Source organism: Pituophis catenifer, unplaced genomic scaffold (assembly GCF_029215685.1).
Source record: "Pituophis catenifer annectens isolate HBS135680 unplaced genomic scaffold, rPitCat1.0.hap2 SCAF_3, whole genome shotgun sequence".
Classification (NCBI taxonomy): Eukaryota; Metazoa; Chordata; class Lepidosauria; order Squamata; family Colubridae; genus Pituophis; species Pituophis catenifer.
The window spans coordinates 165,123,198-165,145,186 of NW_027256883.1; the positions used below are offsets into that span (position 1 = coordinate 165,123,198).

Consider the following 21,989-nt stretch of genomic DNA (forward strand, 5'->3'; position numbering starts at 1 on the left):
AAGTCTTTGTGTGGCTGATTAGATATAACCTGATTTACAAGCCTGCTATGTGTCTGCTTCTGATATCAGAAAAGCACAATTGTCTCTTCCATAAAAGCTTAACAGCTTTGCCTTTGGGGCTTCACTTTGGAAAAATAAACTGACATCAGGTTTCACCTTATTACAGCAATCTACTACATCAGATGTAAGGAATGTTCTTCTTAACTGACAGACACATTTACTTACTTGATTACAATAAAAAAACAATTGTAAAAATTGAATAAAAAAGCAGTGACTTGGGAGAATCATTATACTTTGGCTGTCATACGCGTTCTTATTTTTCCCATGTTGTCCTGGACACTATCAGTGTGCAACGGAGTGGGGAAAACAAAATGGCCACAATGAAAAAACATAATGGCTGCCATGTTTTGTAGTGTAACCATTTTATAATGTTTTGGGCTGGTACAATTTTGGAACACAATGAGAAAAACGGAATGCTAGGCATTAAGAAGCTGCCCGTGCTATTTTTCTCACAGCTTTTGCACTGCCTTGCTTTACTACTGAGGTGCAATTGGCTGAGACATGGAACAAAGCCTTCTCTTTAGTGATGGTCATTCAGGAAGCTGGAATGGTCTGATACAAAAGAGGCAATGGGAGATACTTTCTCCCCTGTCTTTCTTCTGAATTCCTTGGCCATTTCCCTCTGTGGGGCTGTGTGTTACCCCAGCCAGATTTAATCTCTGATAACAATAAGGGCATATCTGTGGTATTTTCTTACTATGATGCAAAAGCAGTTTGCCATTGTCTTCTTCTGGGGTGCATTTTTAACTTTCCTAGTCCAAGCTGCACCTCTGGGGAGACTCTTCCAATGAAATACAAAATCTGAGCTTTGGCACTTTATACAAGGTCACTTAGGTGCCACCACTTGACCTGCTGCCCATAGTTTTATCAAAGCTCCAGTTAATTTCTGTATGTAGAATGTAGGTGGGGAGGAGTTATTTGTTTTAACCAACAAAGTATCTTGGACACGCTATAGTGTGATGGTGAACCTATGGCACCGGTGCCACTTCGGGCACGCGGAGCCATGTCACCTGGCATGTGCGGCATCACCCATTTATGTTCCGAGTTTCTGGCGCATGTGATGATCAGCTGGCCTTTGTGCGTGCAGCAATGCTAGAAACTGGAAGAGCTAGTCTTCCGTTTTCCTGCATGAGCATGTACACCGGCCAGCTGATCGTCACGCACGCATGCATGCCAGAAACCTGGCAGACATCAGGTCTTTTCAGAGAAAGACCTGATGTATCCTTTGAAGCTCCCAGAGCTCTATACTGTAGCTATCTCTGGTTGTACAGTACCTCCTTTTATATGTAGAGCTGATATTGTTTGTTTGTTTGTTTGTTTGTTTGTTTGGTTATTTATTTATTTATTTATTTATTTATTTATTTATTTATTTAATTCGATTTTTATACCGCCCTTCTCCTGCTGGACTCAGGGCGGTGCACAGCCAAAGATAAAAACAGCGCATACAAAATTTAAAATTTTAAAAGAATTAAACTAGTATTGGCCCAATAAAATTTAAAATATCCCAACTAAAACCAATTTAGCAATTAAAAATATCTAAAGCCTTCTCTTTAGTGATGGTCATTCAGGTCAAGCCAGCCCGGCTTGATGAAATAAAAAAGTTTTAAGGGCACGGCGAAAAGCACGGAGATCTGGGATCCTACGTATCTCCGGGGGCAGGTCGTTCCAAAGGACCGGTGCTGCCACAGAGAAGGCCCTCCTCCTGGGGGTCGCCAGCCGACATTGTCTGGCTGATGGCACCCTGAGGAGTCCCTCTCTGTGGGGCTCTGTGTTTAAAGTGTGGAATTGCAAAGCTGCAAATGGAAGGGACTTTTAAGAACATGACAATAATCTTCCATTGTGGGCCTTTTGTGTACCCAAATAAAGCACACTTTCAAATTTATCTATCCTTTTGTCTTCTGAGGTATAATAATTTTGCTGTAGATATGAATGTTCTGCTGGATTTATAGCCTCTGTTGTTGATATTTGATATAAATTTACATAAAATACACCTGAAAGCTCTATTTTTGCTTTGTGAGAGAAAAGCAGTAAATGTGGGTTGTTGAAGAAGGCCTAAAACATTGTAAGTTACTTGACAAGGACCCCACTGCAACACTTACTTGTACCATCAAATAGTTCTAACAGAACTATTTTGTTGGTAAATTAGTAGACATTGTCAAAATTGCCAAGATTGTACTTATTACATGTTTTATACTGCTCTTCCCTGCATCATATAGTGGTTATATACTTCGTATCTTCATTAACAGTGGAACTTGGTCCAGGTAGTCCTCGATTTATGACCACAATTGAGCCCAAAATTTCTGTTATTAGCAAGATGGTTAAGTGAGTTTTGCTTCATTTTATGACCTTTCTTGCTACAGTTGTTAAGTTAGTAACACTGTTGTTAAGTGAATCTGGCTTCTGCATTGATTTTGCTTGTCAGAAGGTTGCAAAAGGTGAACACATGACCCCGGACACTGCAACTGTCATAAATATGAACCAGTTGTCAAGCATATGAATTTTGATCACATGACTACGGGGATGCTGCAATGGTCATAAGTATGAAAAACACTCTTTTCAGCGTCATCGTAACTTTGAATGGCCACTAAGCGAATGGTTGTAAGTTGAGAACTACCTGTACCAGCTTGGACCTGGCACAAAGATATCCTTCAGTATGCCTTCAGTAGGAAGAAAAGGAATTTAAAATGCCTTGTTTCATTGAGAACAATTATGGCAAATTATCACATCAGTGTGATGTTAAGCATTTTCAGTTTTATTTGTTTAACTATTTATTGGCTTTATTTCTTCAATTTATATGATCACCCACCAGGCAAATAACTCTTATTTGCAGATTCCACTGTGGCTACCCATCCAGGTAAGTCTTCAAGGGGCTGTAAGGGACATGATTTTCACATGTTATGCATATACTTTCAATATGTATGCTCCCCAATGTAATCTTAGGTCTTTTTGGTAACATCATTTCTGGTAACATCAAATAATAAAAATGTAATGCAGTCATATGATCCTATATAAAATAAATCATTGAAAATTATTTGAAATGACAAGTAGATTCTTGAGTGTCTATGAATATTAATTGACTATAATTAAACATTTTTTTATTAATAGAAAAGTAGAAAATAACTTGCACAATGTAAAGTCAAAAACATTACTTTACTGATTCAGTTAACACAGTGGGCAATTTCAAATAATTCCTTATCTGTGTTCTGCCTGTACTGTTTTGTAGTCCAATGTTCAGATTATTCCAACGCAACCAGTAACTGAAGATGAAGCCACACTGGATCTTATGATATATGGAATTGCAAACCCCAGTGCTGCAACATCAAGTTCCCCTAAGGCTTTTTGCATCTTAGAGTAAGTATATTTTAAAGGGTACCTCTCATTCTTTGGAGACTTGAGGGGGACAGCCCTGAAAGTCAAACCATCTGCAGTGTTACACCCATAACCTAATGTAATAATAGGGATGTGTAAACAAAAGTTACGGCTCATGCTCATTATAGATAATGGGAGTCTAATGATTCTGAAAAGAACTATGTTAAGAAACTTGACCCTAGCAAACAATTTAGAGATTTCAGTTAGCGTGGTATAAAAATCTGACAGATCTGTGGGGGTAGATTTAGGAAAAAGAAGGTAACCTTTTCTTTCTCACTGTTTTCGTGTTGTACTATATGCAGTATATAAAGAGTTTAGACTAAGAACTAACAGATACAAATCTTTGTTTTTAATTACTATATTGTGCAGAGAAAAGAGATCTTTAACACCATGAATCCATGTCCTTTTCGCCACTCTTAATCCTTTACCTCTATTATAACTGTTCGGGGTCAAAAAACACATTTCCCTTTCATCATTCGTGGTGCATAGTGGTTAGAATGCAGTATTGCAGGCTAACTCTGCCGACTGCCAGAAGTTTGATTCTGATCGGCTCAAAGTTGACTCAGCTTTACATTCTTCTGAGGACAGTAAAATGAAGACTCAGATTGTTGGGGATGATATGCTGACATTGCATCCCACCCAAAGAGTGCTGTAAAGGACTATGGAGCAGTATATAAGTCTAAGTGCTATTGCTATTGCTATTGCTATCATTTCTCTGTCTCCTTCACTGGGCACCCAACGTCTTGGAGGCCACTGATTTAGCTTAGCAATTTATTTTCTTTTTAATTCACAGAGTAATATATTTCAAAATGTATGCTCATTCCAAAGGAAGTGGTATCTCAGTTTACTGCTAGTTTAATAAGAAAGGAGCTGAAGACAGAGTGGATGTTTCTAAACAAATTCAGGGCAGCTACTTCAGTATCTGTTGGATAAAAGTCATTGAATAAAGTCAATACCATCTGTAAGGCAAAAGCAAAACCAATGTTAATTCTATGAATAATCTGCATTTTAATTACAGAAATATTAGGTGCAATAGAAATTGGAAGAGGCAATTTTGTTTCTCAGCTTGCCATGTTTCTGATAAGTATGTCCTGTCGGAAGCCATGCTTGTATTTCTAAGAAAATGTTCTACAAATTCACAATGTTTGTGTATGTGTGTTTGAGAGAGAGAGTCAGAGAGAAAGAGAGAGAGAGAGAGAGAGAGAGAGAGAGAGAGAGAGAGAGAGAGAGAGAGACGGAGACGGAAAGAACGAAAGAGGGAAAGAGAGAGTAAAACAGTGACAACCTGATAAACTTATTCTCCAAAGACAGCTTTTAAAATTTTCACTAAATGGATTGAAGATAAAAAGTATATTTGAATTTGGAGCACAGGTAGCATCTGGGGATAATACTAGGTATGACCACTTGGTGTCACTGTCCAATTTAAAATAATTTTACTGAAGCTTATTTTCAATGATACCAATCACAAATTTTAGTAAATGGAGCACAATAATCATAACACACTGTAATAATTTTTAAAGGGCAGGAGAAAGATGGAAAGACAATAGTTTTTTAAAAAGTTTGAGGTGTGAAACAAATGGTCTGGAATGTTATGTTTCAAACAAAACAACTTTGAAAATCTTTGCTTGAAAATTTTCTTCACCCTTATGTTGGAAATTGAAATATCGATGTCCCAGAATTGAAATATCGACAAACAACACATATAAAAAATGTATTCCTGCGAATTAAGTATGGAGGCACCTTCTCTATGTTATATGATAATTTATTTAGCCAATACAATGGATATATCAAGAACATATTTATCTTTAACAGGCGGAATTTCCTAAAGGAAATCAATCCTGACTGTTCTTTGGAAGGGCAGATATTGAAATTGAAGCTCAAATACTTTAGCCATATAATGAAAAGAGAGGAGTCATTGGAAAAGTCTCTGATGTTGGGAAAAGTTGAAGGCAAAAGGAGAAGGTAGAGGATGAAATGGTTAGATAGTGTCAATGACTCAGGGGGCTTGAGTTTCGACAAACTTTTTGAGACAGGGGATCCTGGCATGCCATGGTCCATGGGGGTGCATAGACTTGGACACGTCTTAGTGACTGAACAACAAATAATAGGGGGATTGATCCAATGTTATGTTCACAATGGTATCTTTTTATTGTTTTATATTCACAAATATATTTATACAATACTGATAACATGCCACTGCAAATGTGATAATAATAGAAAGCCAAACCATATGAGTTAATATTCTAACTCCTGAGTCTCCTTTTCAGAAATAAGGGGATCATGAGCAACCTTTATTCAGCATTCTCTGCACTGTGGTACAAAATCTGTGTTGCATTATCCTAATGTTAAGATTACAGGAAACTTCCTTCATAGAGTTTAAATTGACCCTCAGTTGGTTAATTGGCCAAACCTAGCGTGCATGCATCCCCTTTTTCCCTATTTGTTTATATTCCACCTGCAGCTGCATAGTTTCTTCTTAGTGTGATAGATTAGAAATACAGCCACAGAAACACGGAAACAAATAATGTGAGATGTGATGAGCTATCTTAAGCTCTCATTATTCTTCTGTTTCAGCATTGAGGACCTGCTAATAAGATACAATATGGGGAAATCTGTGTAGAACTCTGATCATTGACCTTTAGGAAGCAGTTCAATAGATTCTTCCAAAAGTTTTGTGATGTTTTTTCAGCTGGTTTAAAATTGCATACTTTTATGTTAAGCCTATAGGACAGAAGTCTTGACAGCAGAAAATGACATTTTTTCAAAACAGAGTTGAACAGAGTTGCCTTGTGGTGAGATGGGTGACGACGACTACTACTACTACTACTACTACTACTACTACTACTACTAATTATTATTATTATTATTATTATTATTATTATTATTATTATTATTATTATTATTTTGTAGAAGCATTTAGATTTAGAGGCAAGATTGAAAATGGAATGAAACTACTGTTGAACTCATAGTAATCCCAAGAAAGACCCTTCTATTTCCAATTTAAAAAAAGCAAGAATTTGCTAAGTTATGGCAATTCTAAATTTGTTTCTAATATGTGTAATGTTGCTTCTTTTTGTCTTCCCATGCTTCATTTCCAATCAAGACTGCCTGAAAATGAAATTAGGGAAATGGCTGATGAAATAGCATGTCAAGATACAGGATCAAATGGTAGTCCGAAGCATTTTCAGGTACAGTGTATACTCAAGTACTGCAGTGGTGGGTTCCTCACGGTTCGGCCCGGTTCTCCCGAGCCGGTAGTGGTGACAATATGACATCAGCGGACTGGTTCTGCCCCCCCGCCCCCCGCCCCCCACATTATTCTTACCTTTTATTTGGTCCCACCCCCAATCTATTGCTGCCTCCTGAGTCCCAGCTAGAGGGAAAAAAACTGTTTAAACTCTTGCCGCGGGGCTTCAAAGAGCCACCCTACAGCTGATCAGTGTTAAAAGAAAACAAATGAGTAGAGCGGTGCCTGCAAAAATACATGAGTAGATCAGTGCCTGCAAAAATAAATGGGTAGACCAGTGCCTGCAAAAAATAAATGGGTAGATCGGTACAGTTCTGCAAGCAGTTAAAAGCCTGGTAGACCAGTACCTCTGCTAAATCCTAAATAATTGTCACATGACCATCAAACCATGCCCACAAAATAAGCCACGCCCACAGAACCGGTAGTAAAAAAAATTAGAACCCACCCCTGAAGTACTGTAGATTTTTGTTTGGGAAACTTATAGCTGCAATATTCCATACATTGCTGTGGCCATCTTTTCTTCAGAGAACATCTGAGCTTTGGAATCAAGATATAGTAACTGTCAAGACCTCATCGGTTGCACACAACATCCTGCCTAATGTGAGATGTTGGAAAACTAATTTAAGTAGAAACACATCATATGTCTGAGTTGCAGACACATACTGATTCAGCAATTCTAAAATTAGAATTGTGTGGTATTCTCTAACTGAATTTCCTTCCTCTTTCCCCTATATTTTCAACTATCATTTGAAACTGCTGATGAGAAAACAGAATAGGCATTTCATCTTAATGAAAATCCACCTTTGGAGACATTAGCCCTCATGCTTAGCACTACATCATGCTGAGCCAAAAACAAACTAGCCATGTTAAATTTAGCACAATACAAAAAAAATAATCCACTGTGGTTTAGCATAATGCAGAGAGAAATCCATTGACTTGGTCAACAAAAGCATGCTTTAAAATATCCTGACTTGGTGTCATGTGAGAAGACAACTTTATTTCCAATCCAGACTCCATATCTTGGTTGCAATATGATTTTTTTTCACCTTTGTATCTGATGAGCTCAGAATGAGATTATGTCTTTTGGAACATTATTTATGCAATATATGACTGTTAAGTTCCTAATCAACTCTCCAGTGTTTCTTGAGAGTACCAGACTGTCATCTGGCTTCAACTAAGCAAAAATTCCAAATATCTGCAGTGAACAAAGGGTGGCAGAAAACACAAAGACAGCAACTGCCTCTTCCATATGCACAAAAAAATGTTTGGAATGTAATAGCATACAATAGTGCCTGCTACTCAGCATGTGTATGCATTTATAATTTACTGCCCTACAAAAACACATCCTTGTTGTTATTCCTTTTCTTTTTTACTTTATTTTATCTCATTTTCTGTTTTTCTCTTTTTGAGGTATAATTGTTCAAGAATGGTGATGCATTTTATGTTCTGCTCAAGAACAATCTAACCATGAAGCTTTATGAGTTTTTTTGTCTGAAATTAAAGGATTAGAAGGGCTGGAAGAAAGAGCATAATTATTGCCATCTCATTGAATTCTTTCATTTGCTACCTTTGGAGTCTATTGGAGTTGTGGAGGAGGATAAATTTAAACAAACAAAAAAACAAACAAACATTATCCAGATTGGAAATGAACTATTTCTTGATCATCATAAAAGGCAGCTGCCTTCTGAAATCTTTCAAAATGCAATGGCTGCCGGCAGTTAGCTAGAGCCAATGAAAGCAATGAGGCCAGTTCATGAGGCATTCTTTGCTTGTGCCATTCAGGTGGCAGGATAGCAAACAACATTTTGTATAGTTGTCAGAAAAATAGATTCTGCATATCCTTAAAGTATAATAGTTTGATTGCGAGACAAGCTAATCTTTTCCAGACTAGTATTCTCTCTAGATTTGGGTCTGTAGTTTTTAAAATTCCCAGCCATGATGGTCAGTGGCTGGAATTGTAGACCAGTATATGACACTAATTTGGAGAAAATTATGGAAATCTTAGGTAAATGACCAGTAACTAATGGTAGGAAACTATATATTTACTTTTAAATTGTAGAATTCTTTTTTCTAGCTTTGGAGGATGGGGTCTGATAGCCCTCATTTAAATTATGATGCCCAAAGCAATGTGTATTGGGCACACTGGAATATCAAAATGTTGGATTTTAGTCACCCAGCACCGTCTTTTCGCATGATACCAAACCAAGATATTTTAGAACGTGCTTTGTTGAACAAGTCAATTGCTCCTAGTGCTTTCTGTCAGAAGTGCTATTGCAAAGGCTCATTCACATAAGAGGAAGACCATTTAAGAAGCCCCATCTCAAAACAGTAGTTGAGCTTATCCTTGGCAAGGTCCTACAGTACCTCTTGCACTCAACTGTTTCTCAAGAGTGGCTAGTGAGAAGGACAACATTGTAACAAATATAAGAATAAGACAACAGAAAGTTGACTACTTCTGTACTGTAACATTCTTTCTGTCTTCTCTTATTATTTTTAGAGCATGTTGTGAAATAACATTGCTGGATTCAACTTGAGTCTGACAGCATTCCCCTTCTCAACTTTACACAGGGCAGATCTACTGGAAAAAAGTATTTTCTATCCACCAGGACATTTCAAATTTTTGTGTATTTTCTTCTTCTTCATGGAACAAATAGCTGCTCATTATCTATGTTCTTTTATTTTCTGTGGACTAAGTCTGTTAATATTAGCAGATGTGTTTTAGCATATGTTTCAGACAGATAAATTGTTCTATCCTCCCTCTCTCAAACTCTATTGCTTCTCTTTCTTTCTTTCTCCTCCTAGAATGCAGTTTTACAATGAATTTATATTTTTGTGTTGAGCATTTATCCTGGCACTTAGCTCATTCACAAGACACATGATGCACTTCCCCAATTGTCTATTTTCCTGTCAATATTCTGAGTTTGGATTGGGTTTTTTTTTTTTTGCCTGTGTTTATAGCAGTTGTTTGGGATAATCATAATTTCTAAACACTACTAAGTAAAATATTTTATGATTCATCCTACAAAGAGTAGTTTTAAGGTCCAACTGCATGGAATCGGTAGAGAAGCAAAATTACCTGACTTGTGTAGTTAGGAATGAAGCTGGGAAAGTTATACCTTATTGGAACATTGTAAGGAGTATGGTGCTGATAATGAGGAAAAAAAATAAAAAGAGACACTAAAGCAATCCTTTTACCTGATGTATCATGACTTGAAAAGTTTAGTTTGATATGAAACTATACACCATGGTCTCAGTTATTTGGGAGAGAAAGAACAAATGGGCAGAAAATTACTATATTTTTTTAAAGCTACAGTACTTCACAAGTACAGAAATGAAATCTGATTCTGTGCATAGCAGCCATTTTAAAAAAATTGTTAAACATAGTTTTTGTATAGACTTTTCTGTTCACAAATAGGTTGAAACAAACCTGGCAGAACTTTGCAGGGTTCTTCATTGACAGAACACAAATCTCATATTTTATGTACTTGCATTGCTAGAAATTGGCAAGTGCTTAAAGTCACACATTAAACACAATGGATCCTGCACTGCATTTAGTAGAAATGCCTCCTCAACAGCCATTGTGCTTTGAAAAAATATCCTCACTGAAATAACACATACAGAAAATGGGTTTCAGTGAACATTTTATCACAGCTGAGGTGACATTTGTCACAAAGATTCATCACAAGGGGCAAATAGTTATAACTCTTCCTCTGAAAAACATGGTTGAAGAAGATGTAGTATGGCTTCCTATTTTTTTTTAAGGCATTGTCCCCTTGGATCAGAGGAAAAATACCTACCATGTCCTTAAAAATATTATTCCTATTCCTTTCTTCTTACTATTTCTTTTAAATTAAGGAAGGCATATACTGCTTGATGCAGAGACACAGATTCCTTCATACAGATATTTAAAAACACAATGCTACCATGTACACACTATTTCAATTTTTGAATTCCAACTTTAAAATTTTCATTATAATCTTGATTTTTTAAAAGGTAAATTTTGACCTCAAACACTGAACAAGCTTTGTGCAATTCTAAGCCTTGTTTCTTCTTGTTTCTTTTCAGTATGAAGTGCTCCAAAGTAATAGTTATTAGAAAACAATATTGAAATAAATAATTGAAAACAAAATTGAAATAATATATTGGAATAATATTGGAAAAATTAAATATTCCACAAACACATATTAAAATATACAGGAAATATTTTATTCTTTCTATTAGTATTAGTAACTTTGATCAGGCATTTGGGACTATTGACAGCAGACAGTCTTTTTCAATATTATATATTACAAATAGCTGCTGTCAAAGTCTATATGCAGAAAGTTTTTTTATTCTTCTTTTTATTTCAGATTCTTTGATATTCTCTTTTTAATCACACAGCAGACTTGGGTCACAAAATGAATCTGTCAACTTTTCTCTATCCGGATCTCTGGCTTTTTATTCAGAGTTTAGCTGTGAAACTTAGGCCAAAACTGTTCTACCAGCCTAAACCCCTTGTGAATATTGAAAATTCACAAAAGGAAACACCTTGTCATCCTGTGTTAAGATCAAGTTTTCAGCTCATATGCTCCCTCCTAGGGATTTCTGGATACAAGTTAATTATTATTATGCAAGTTCTATTGATTATGCTTTATGAGGGTAAGTAGCACTATTCATAATTTTAAATGTCTGAAAGCAACAGTGTGGCAAGTCTTAAGCTTTCAATCATCTTTCTTGCACTAATTGTCCCATAAACTAAGTAGATATAGCCCATTTCCTGAATTATATCTTTTCAGACATTATGTGTCTGATAGATTTGTGCAAAAGTCTGTAGCTGCTGTCTTACAAGAACCTCCTAGAAAACAAGGCTTCTGAATCCAAATCAGATCCATGCAACAATTTATGGAGTGGTTTGAGCTATTCAGGTGGACAAGTAATACTCTTGAACTTAACAATGGCATTTTGAACAGACTTAAGGTACTTAAAGGACTGTCATTTAGAACATGAAACACAATTCTTCAGTGTTCAGAAAAAACAATGGGTTTAAATTCCAACAAGTAGATTTCAGCTGAACACCAGGAAGAATTTCCTAAGCATACAAATTGTACAACAATGGAACAGACCTCCTTGGAGATGGTGGATTTTCCTTTGCTGGAAGGTTTAAACAGAAACTGAGTAGTCATATGTTATAGATACTGTAGTACTGGATTCTTGCACTTGTTGGGGATTGGGCTAGATGCTATCCAAAGTCCCTTCTAAAGCTTGCATTTCCTGATTCTATGATTGTAACTATAATATGATAGAGGTTAGGAAGTATTGGATTTGAACGTGTAAGCATTTTCTGAAGTGATCCTTGACTTGATTTCTTCTTTCTGTTTTCTGTTTTCTTCTCAAAAATGTTCACACATGACACATTACAAAGGGAATTATAACCAGATAATTACAGATTCAGATTCAGGAATGATCATTCCAAGAAATCACCAGGAGTCAAGCTCACCTGAAGACTGCTTTTTTTACTTGAGGAAATGGGAATTAAGTCCTATAAACTCAGTGAGGCACGCTTCTGAGGAGATATATGCTTAATTTTTCTGTCAGAAGTGAATTCAATCTTAACACACAAAGAACCAAAGAAGCTTTTTGGATGAGAAATGAAACATTTCTGAAAGGACCCCCCCCCAAAAAAAATCCTATTGCCTTTTGGAAAAAGCACCTTTGGAACAACCATGACATGGAAGATTGAGAATCCCCATAGACACGTAAAACGCAAAGAAGTCTTTAGCCAGGGTCTTGTCATTGTCTACATTTCTCAATCTTAAACCTGCTATTTGCAAAGTTAATAATTTATGTTCCTCTTAATTTTTTAATGTGAGAACTTTCCATTGCTTTATCATATTTGGTGATCATTAGAAGGTTCTTCCTCTCAAATTTCATAAGCACCCATACACAGACAGATAATATTCTGTTAATAAAAAATATAGCCATCCATGTTCTCTCTTGACTTTATATAAACTGACTGAAGGTGAATCAAAGATACATTTACCAAAGCAAGCATTGGACTTAATTATTTCCACAGATGCTATAATTGTGTGTGTTTTAGTGTGGCAAAGCTTACTCCCTGGATATTAAAATGTGTGATTCCAGTTATCAAAAAGGATTTTTTGGGGAGGCATATTACACAATGCATTTGAGGTTCCTATACTTATCACAGAATTTGTGAAGTGGCTGTCCACTTGATAATTTCTCAAGCGTGAATCATTATTCATTGAGTCAGTATTACCATGTCATGTCTACACCAAGCAAAGGAATATTGCAAGCCCTAATTTGTGGTCATGTAGGAGCAAGCGGAGGCATGCTTCACCACAAAGTCAGTTTTCCAGGAATACGACATGCTGTTGTGTAATGAATTCACATAATCCTACACCATGCTAACCCGTCAAATCTGTTCAGGCAGTCATAGCATCAGTGGTGGGTTGCTCCCGGTTAGCACCGGTTCTATAGAATTGGTAGTAAAACCGGCGGGAGGCTCCACCCACTGACCCCGACATCATCAAAATGCTTCTGCGCAGAAGAGCATGCGTGTAAGCGATGCAAGCACGCACGGCCCCATTGCGAACCGGTAGTAAAGGTAAGTAGAACCCACCCCTGCATAGCATCCCTCCCTCTTTCTTCCTGAATTAATAGGTAGCAAACTGGCTTCTCACATTGATTCTGGATATCAAATCATCATTACATATTTTAATGGCCATTTTTGCATGGTGTGCAGATTCCTTCTGCATGTGTTTCATAGCTGGAAGTTTTCCTAAGCTAATTCTTTTACAGACAGAGAACTCAGTTCTTTATTTACTAGATACATCTTTAGTTCTAGGAGACTTTAATCATACTCTAACTTTTTAAAATCTTGCTTTTTAACATAATACTTGTTGCTCTACACATTGATATTAGTAATATTTATTTTTAAACACAATACAGAATAAGATTTTTTTTTTTTAAATCTGAAGAACAAATATGAAATTAATTGGTTCTGGTTTAATTGAAGTGGTAATCCATGTTCCCATTGGATAAAACCTAACCGATTTACATAACCGTATGCACAATAAACTCTGGTTCAAGCATAGTTTAGTTGAATTATAGTGATAATAGAAAAGCTGCAATTTTTTTAGTCATTGTGAAGAAATTATATTTATGGCTCCTTGCTACTGTGAGATTAACTGAAGTGGCAGACTTTTTCCCAATAAAATGCCCAAAAAGATCACAGATATGAAGCAAAACAACTTTGGAAGAACATGCTGATACACTTTAGAAATCATGCCAATGAAGCCACTATAATGCATGTGATTGCAGACTCAAGAAATAAAATACAAATAACAGAGCAATAAGTTCAAGGTTTGCATTTTCAAATAGATACACTGTATGTCTAGGTTCAGATGGCAGCTCTCCTCCTTTTGCAAACACCATGATTTTGAAGCACCTACATTCTCAGTGTTGTCTGCAACATAAACTCTCACTTCAGATTTTCTGTGGCCTTAGATTCCTTCTCAGCAGCAAGAAATGTTCATGCACATGAGTCCACCTTTTGCAGAATAATGAATTTGCATGGATTTTTCTTTGGTTTTAAGTGTATGGTCAACTATGTGTGGAATTTTAGCAACTGCTGTGATAATGAAAAGCATTCCAAAGAGATGCTATATTAACCTGACATATTCAACATAGGTGAATTTCAAAGATATTTCCGCACCTCAAAATTTTAAATAGTTCACAAAAATCTCAATAGTTGTCTAAAAATCTTACTAAGCTGCTCATTAGATGAATAATCAAGTAGGTGTTTTCTCTCATCTTCATTTGACAATAATGATATATTATTATTAATAATAATATTTGTGATAGATTTTTAAATGTTCAGTTGACTGACTTTCATGTTTAATAATAATAATAATAACAATAATATTTACTTTTTACTTTATTTACTTTATTTACTTCCTAATAATAATATTAGGAAGTAAATAAAGGAGGCCTTTTAAAGACAACTAAAACAAAAGCAGAATATAAGAAAGAAGTAATTGAGCAGCGAGCTGAAAATTGGAAAAGCAAAGCTCTGCATGGCCAATACTTGAAAAGTATTGAAGGCAAAGCTGACCAGAAACTAACTTGGAACTGGTTAAGATCAGGAGTACTGAAAAAAGAAACAGAAAGCTTTATTTTGGCAGCTCAAGAACAAGCCCTAGCCACAAACTGCATGAAGGCAAAAATTCAACATGTTACCACCAATAGCAAATGCTGCCTCTGTAATGAGAAAGATGAGACAGTCGACCACCTGATCACTGGGTGCAGTAAAATTTCACAAACTGACTATCTATAATGCCATGACCGCGTTGCTAAGATCATTCACTGGAAATTGTGCCAGAAGTTTGGATTTGAGTATAGCAAAAACCACTGGGAACATCAGGTTGAGAAAGTTTTAGAGAATGAGAAACTCAAGATCTTGTGGGACTTCAGGATTCAGACTGACAGACACTTAGTCCACAACACACCAGACATAACAATAGTTGAAAAGAAAAAAGTATGGTTCATTGACATTGCAATACCTGGTGATGCACGGATTGAAAATAAGCAGCAAGAAAAAATCACAAAGTACCAGGACTTGCAAATTGAAGTTGAGCGACTGTGGAAAAAGAAATCGTGTGTTGTCCCGATTGTAATTGAAGCCCTTGGAGCAATACCCAAAGGGCTACCCCGCTAATTAGAAATTCTAAATTTACCGGACTTGAACATTTTGACTCTACAAAAAACCACCTTACTCGGAACAGCTTACATCCTCCGACAATACCTTAACAGTTCCTAGGTCCTTGGTTAGGACTCGAGCTGCTGAGCTATTAACCAGCCTCAAAGGCTGTGAATCTCACCAAAGATTAACTAATCATCATCATCATCATCATCATCATCATCATCATCATCATCATCATCATCTAACTAATGCCATGAAAGTGAAGATACAAAAATCCACTGACAATCCAAACTGCCAACTTTGCAACGACAAAGTTTCACACTTAATATGTGAGTGCAGCAAAATTGCGCAAACTGATTACAATGCTAGACATGATTAAGTTGCTAAATTAGTCCGCTGGTCATTATGTAAAAAATATGTAAAAAATATGACATACCTGTATCCAGAAAGTCATGGGAGTACAAAGTGGAAAAAGTTATTGAAAATGAGACAATGAAGATCTTATGGGACTTTCGAATACATACGGATTGTCATATGGAACATAACATGCCAGATATCACAGTTGTTGAGGGCTGACGCGTACAGTTTATTGATATTGCTGTACCAGGAGACACCAGAGTCGAAGAAAAAAACCTGGAAAAAATTACAAAATATTGCGACCTGGCCATTGAAACTACACGGCTGTGGATGAAACATGTAACAGTGATACCCATTGTCATCGGGGCACTTGGTACCATGTCCAAGAATTTTACAAAACAGATCAAGAAATTGCAGCTTCCTGCAATAACATCAGCAGAATTGCAAAAGTTTGCGCTACTCAGAACAATATACATTTTAAGAAGATATTGGTTGATACCAGTGGCGGGTTGCCCCCGGTTCACACGGGTTCTATAGAACTGGTAGTAAAACTGGTGGGAGGTTCCACCCACTGACCCCAATGTCATCAAAATGCTTCTGCACATGCGCAGAAGAGTGCGCACGGGCGGCCCCGTTGCAAACCGGTAGTAAAGGTAAGTAGAACCCACCCCTGGTTGATACCTAGGACGCTGGCAGCAACCCGTATTAACCATTAGCACCAGTCAATCGTATTTGTGATACATATTTAAATGTTCAGTTGGCTGAGTTTCATGTTTAATGAATAAAAGAGATAATATTAATAATATCACAGTTGTTGAAAACTGAAGCGTACAATTTATTGATATCCCTGTACCAGGAGACACTAGAGTCGAAGAAAAAGAACTGGAAAAAAATCATGAAATATTGTGACCTGGCCATTGAAACTACATGGCTATGGCTGAAACATGTGACAGTGATATCCATTGTCATTGGGGCACTTGGTACCATGTCCAAGAATTTTACAAAACGCATCAAGAAATTGCAGCTTCCTGCAATAATACCAGCGGACCTGCAAAAGTCTGCGCTACTCGGAACAACATACATTTTAAGAAGATACTTGGTCGATCAGAGCCAGTCAATGATATTTGTGATACATTTTTAAATGTTCAGTTGACTGAATTTCATGTTTAATGAATACAAGTTTATAATAATAGTAAGAATAATAATTTGACAATAAACAGATGTCTTATTCCTCAGATAACTGTCTCCTTTACATCACAACATCCTCATCGCAGCAACAGGATATTTGCAAATGTCTCTGAGTAGCCATTTTCCTACTGCTTGATTCCTCCATTTGGGCTGGGGTGTTTCTCCATCTTTTACCTCTCTAGACCTTGATCAGTCTCCAGCTGATTCACTGTGCTATTTCTTCTCAGAAGAAACTAGTCAGCCTCTCTTGTTCTGCCATTTCAGTTGAACTATCAATCAATTTTCTGAATCCTTTGCATGGCCAGCTGCCCTCTCCTTTTGTTACCTGTAGGGCATGGAATCCCCGCTGGGCAAGTGCCGAAGGAGAAAAATCTCATGTTTTCACCTTTTTTCTTTTTACTTCTTGCTCACAGGTGACTAGCCTTTTGGTCTTTCTTGACTTAAAGCTTTGTTTTTTATTCTATTAGGATACTTCTTTCTAAGCTGGATGCTCTTTTGCCTCTGCCTTCCATTCCTAGCCATTGTGGTTTTGATAGCAACAGATACCAAACAATCAACAGATTCAGAATGCTTTCCTTCACACACACACATACAGAAGTCAAGCTTCCCCTTCCCTCCTTTAGTCATGACAAAAATGCACCAAACTGTTCTCCCCTCTCCCCCAATAGTTTATTTATATTGAGGTTTCTCTTTTGAAAGCAGACTATAGGCCGAATGTTTTGTGTTGTATCATTAACTCCATTAATCAGAGCTCTGAGAAATGTGTTTGGATTAACTGTTTGCATCCAAATTACTAAAAAGAAATATAATTTCTAATTCATATAATTTTCATATTCTTGATTATCTTTAAGGTAAGACTTCTTACCTTCCAAAATCCTCAGTTCAATTTCCTTAGTAACTCCAAGTTGTCTAGTAAGAAGCATTTTATCTCTCCACTAATCCCGATATCTGTTTACCTTGTCATTTCTGATCATTTGCTCTCAATTTATATTCTAGTGCAGGGGTTCTCAAACTTTTTAAACAGGGGCCAATTCACGGTCCCTCAGACTGTTGGGGGGCCAGACCTGCTGGTTGAGCGTGACTAGGTCATGTGACTGGGTGGGCGTGGCCAATTTAGCAGTCCATTAAACAATACACACAAATTAAACTTTGATTTGTTATGCTCCTGGGGGTGGAAAGCAGGTTAGTGAAGGGATGTGGCTGCCTTGGGAGTGGGTGGGTGAGGGACTTCTGTTGTGTGTGTGTGTGTCTCTCTCTCTCCTTCCTTTCTCTGGAGGCTGGGGAGGCCAAAATTGGGCACGTTTTTGGCCTCCCGGGGCCTCCGCGCATCCCATTTTTGGCCTCCTCAGCCTCCAGAAGGCAGGTGGGGGCCAGCGGGTAGGTGGGGCGATGTGGGTGAGGCAGCCTTGTGGTCCTGCGTGGGCCAGATTAATGGCTTCAGTGAGCCATGTCCTGCCCATGGGCCATAGTTTGAGGAACCCTGTTCTACTGGCTAGTCAGTGTTGGTGTGAGTAGTCTTGGTGGGATTCTTTGGTTGAGCTGTTTACTGTTGGCTTGTTTGGCAATTCTGTGATTGGGGTGTTGTTCACCTCTTGATTGTTGGTTTGATATTAATCTTTGTATTAATCTATGCTCATCTGGATATTCATTACTGGTGTAAAGATATTTTGGACTTTTTATTTATTTTTTGACTTGTTGATTGTCGTTTTTGCACAATATGTAGATGTTGTTTATATCTATGTGTCTATTGATGGCTGATTTGTCAGAGTTCCAAGATTCCAGGAATACTAGAGAATACTAGAATTCTAGAGGCATGCTTGTATGCGCAGCTGCAGGTGAGTTGGGCGACAGCTCGCGTGCCTGGAAAAATGGCTCTGTGTGCCACTTCCGGCATACATGCCATAGATTTGCCATCACAGGACTAGGGTGTGCCTAGAGCAGTAGTGGGACTCAAATCTCGGCGCTACCGGTTTGCTACCAGGCACACGTGGCACTTCTGTGCATGCGCAGAGCGTTTTTAATGATGTCTGGGCAGGTGGGCGGAGCCTCCCGCTGCCACCACTACTGGTTCGCCTGAACCAGGGCGAACCGGGAGCAACCCACCACTAGTCTAGAGATTCAGTTTGATTTATAGCAGCTTGCTAGAATGACGATTGCTTCTTTCAAAAGAGCTCTAGGAATCTAGAGGAATAAAAGAGCTCTAGGAATAACAGACATCTAGGAAGATATCTGTTAATAGAATAAAATATTTCTTTTCCTTTAATCTATAATTATTCTGCGTATCCGCAGATCGTATTTGATAATGTCCGGGTGGGTGGGTGGAGCCTCCCACATGCGAGTGAGCCGGTAGCAAAGGAAATGAAACCCATCCCTGATGTGATGGTGTAACATTGTCTAGTTGCTGTTTATGATTATAATGGTCTTTGTTAATAACAGTTTCTTACAGTAAGGTCAGACATCAGACCACGCTCACTTGATTTACTAGAGGATATAGTCCTAAGAATTAAACAAAAGCTGGGTGGATTCACAATCATAGTTTCCTCCTTCCCCCAAAAAACTCAAACAAAAACTAATTTGTTATTAATCAAGATATAACAAATAAGTTTCCGTTTGGTTAATACATTAGATATGTCATAAATAACTTTATTTTTAATTCAAAACTAGAAGATATCCATTGTTGGAGAGCAAAACCTGTTCTATGGCATCTATTACAGAGAGATAGAAAAGAGGTAGTTTTATCAAAATACAAAACTGGAATGTAGTCTGATGCTGAAGGATATATATAATGCACACACACACACATATTCCATCTTTAGAAAAAAAAAACTTTTATACATATAAGAAAGCAGATAAAAACCTCTCCTTCCCTGTGTTTTGAGATTATTCATAGATGCTTTGAATTATAGTATTCTATTCTTATAAGGAAAGTTCTTTTCTGTTGGAAAATAAATGAAGGTCTTATATATATTATAATGTCCAATGACTATACAAGATTTTACTGCTGCTATTATTGTATAGCACAATGCTACACACAAATTAGAAAATAGTCTTCAATTATAATTTCTCAGCACATGAATGTTGAATAAGACAACTCTTGCTGAAACTCTTACTTTCACCTTATAGGCTTTACTTTAGTTTGTATATTTTAGTATCTTACATGCTGAAATTCTATAAAACATAAAGCAGATTTGAGGCAACAATAAAGAGAGAGTGGTACCTTCATTACCTGTATAATCTCTCTCCTTTGGTCTAAAAATGTTCTAAAGAGTAAAATGCAAAGATACTGTGATGATCCCAAGTGATAAAGAAATAGCATTTCCCCAGTTTGACGCTTTTAACACAAATTCCAATGTTTTATTCCTGAAGGAAGGGAAATTGATTTCTTGTGGGAGCCAGTAGAAATATTGTTTCCTCACTTATTAATAGAGAGGCCTATTGCATTTTGGAGATGCTTGTCAAGCTAATAGTTACAGCAGAGGAAAAAAAATCAACATGGTTACTCTTTATTGTTACTGCAAAAAGGCTAATGTGGTTTCTGGCTGCATTAAGAGAATCCACATTTACAAACCGCAGGAAATAATAGTTCCAGTTCACTCTGCACTTTGAAATAATTGTGTTTTCTTCCGGGCATAGCAGAAACTGGAATAGGCTTAGGGGTGGCAGTAATTGGCATACAGAAGATAATTCTTATGAGAATCATATATTAAAGAAACTGGACTTGTTTAGCTTGGAGGGGGATAAAAGTGAAATATGGTAACCTCTGAAGACTCTAACACAGAAGACTGCAATACTGGGGGTCTAATTTACACAGGAATTACGGTATCCCCATTGGTGGATTAACACAAGCTCCAATTCATCCTTCTAATGTAATTTCGCCTGCAGAAACAGCTTTTTCTCCTCAACTGATTTAATAACAATTGTTTTGGATAATCACAAGGCTTCCAAGTGCTGTCGAATACAACAGCAATGTTCATACAACAAGCTTTATTTGGCTATTGAATTAACCCAGAGTCCAGACACAAATAATTTTGGGGACCATAAACCAACCCAAAGGTCAGAGTTCACACAATGCACTAAGCAGGACTACCATTTACAACCTTTCTTGCCACAGTTGTTACGTGAATCACTGTAGTTGTTAAATTAGTCAAACTGTTGTTAAGTGAATCTGGCTTCCCCATTGACTTGGCTTGTCAGACGTTCGCGAAAAGGGAATATCATAAATAGGAGTCAATCGCCAAGAATCTGAATTTTGATCACATGATTATGGGGATACTACAATGGTCATAAATGTGAAAAACTGATTATAAGTAACTTTTTTCAGTGCTATTGTAACTTTGAACCAGGGATGAAATCCAAAATTTTTCCCTACCGGTTCTGTGGGCGTGGCTTGGTGCGCGTGGCAGGGGAAGGATATTGCAAAATCTCCATTGCCACCCCACTCTGCAGCCAGAGGTAGTATTTGCCAGTTCTCTGAACTACTCAAAATTTCCGCTACCAGTTCTCCAGAACTTGTTAGAACCTGCTGGATTTCACCTCTGCTTTGAACTGTCATTAAACGAACTGTTCTAAGTCGAGGACTACTGGTATATGTAACAGCAATTGGAGCCTGCAACTGCATTCTATGCATCATCAAAAACCCATTGGCTTTTCTAGAGCCTGCCCCTAGTCTTCATATAGTTATAATCATGTTATGTTGCATTGCTTTATATATGTTTATTGAACAGAAATGATCATAATGAGCCACGGTGCCACAGTGGTTAGAATGCAGGCTAATTCTGCTGATTGCCGACTGCCTGCAATTTGGCAGTTCAAATCTCACCAAGTTCAAGGTTGACTCAGCCTTTCATCCTTCCGAAGTGGGGAAAATGAGGACCAAGATTGTTGGGGGCAATATGCTGATTCTGTAAGCCGCTTAGAGAGGGCTGTAAAGCACTGTAAAGTGGTATATAAGTCTAAGTGCTATTGCTATTGCTATGCACATAGAAGGATTCTAGCACAGAACATGCCTTGTTCTACACAATAGCATACTCTATGTAGAGTTCTATTTATACAATTTTTTTGAGTGTG

The 21,989-nt window shown here is 37.3% G+C and overlaps 1 protein-coding gene across 1 annotated transcript in view; it reads left to right on the forward strand.

The window, feature by feature from the left end:
- LOC139315315 (uncharacterized) overlaps positions 1–9,844 on the forward strand; it is a 77,969-nt gene extending 68,125 nt beyond the window's left edge. Inside the window, exons 5-8 of the mRNA XM_070941488.1 lie at positions 2,870–2,914; positions 3,284–3,411; positions 6,533–6,617; positions 9,174–9,844. Of these exons, the coding sequence (XP_070797589.1) occupies positions 2,870–2,914; positions 3,284–3,411; positions 6,533–6,617; positions 9,174–9,185 (270 nt within the window). The 3' untranslated portion in view covers positions 9,186–9,844. The remainder of the gene's footprint in view (positions 1–2,869; positions 2,915–3,283; positions 3,412–6,532; positions 6,618–9,173) is intronic.
- Positions 9,845–21,989: the final 12,145 nt, after the last annotated feature.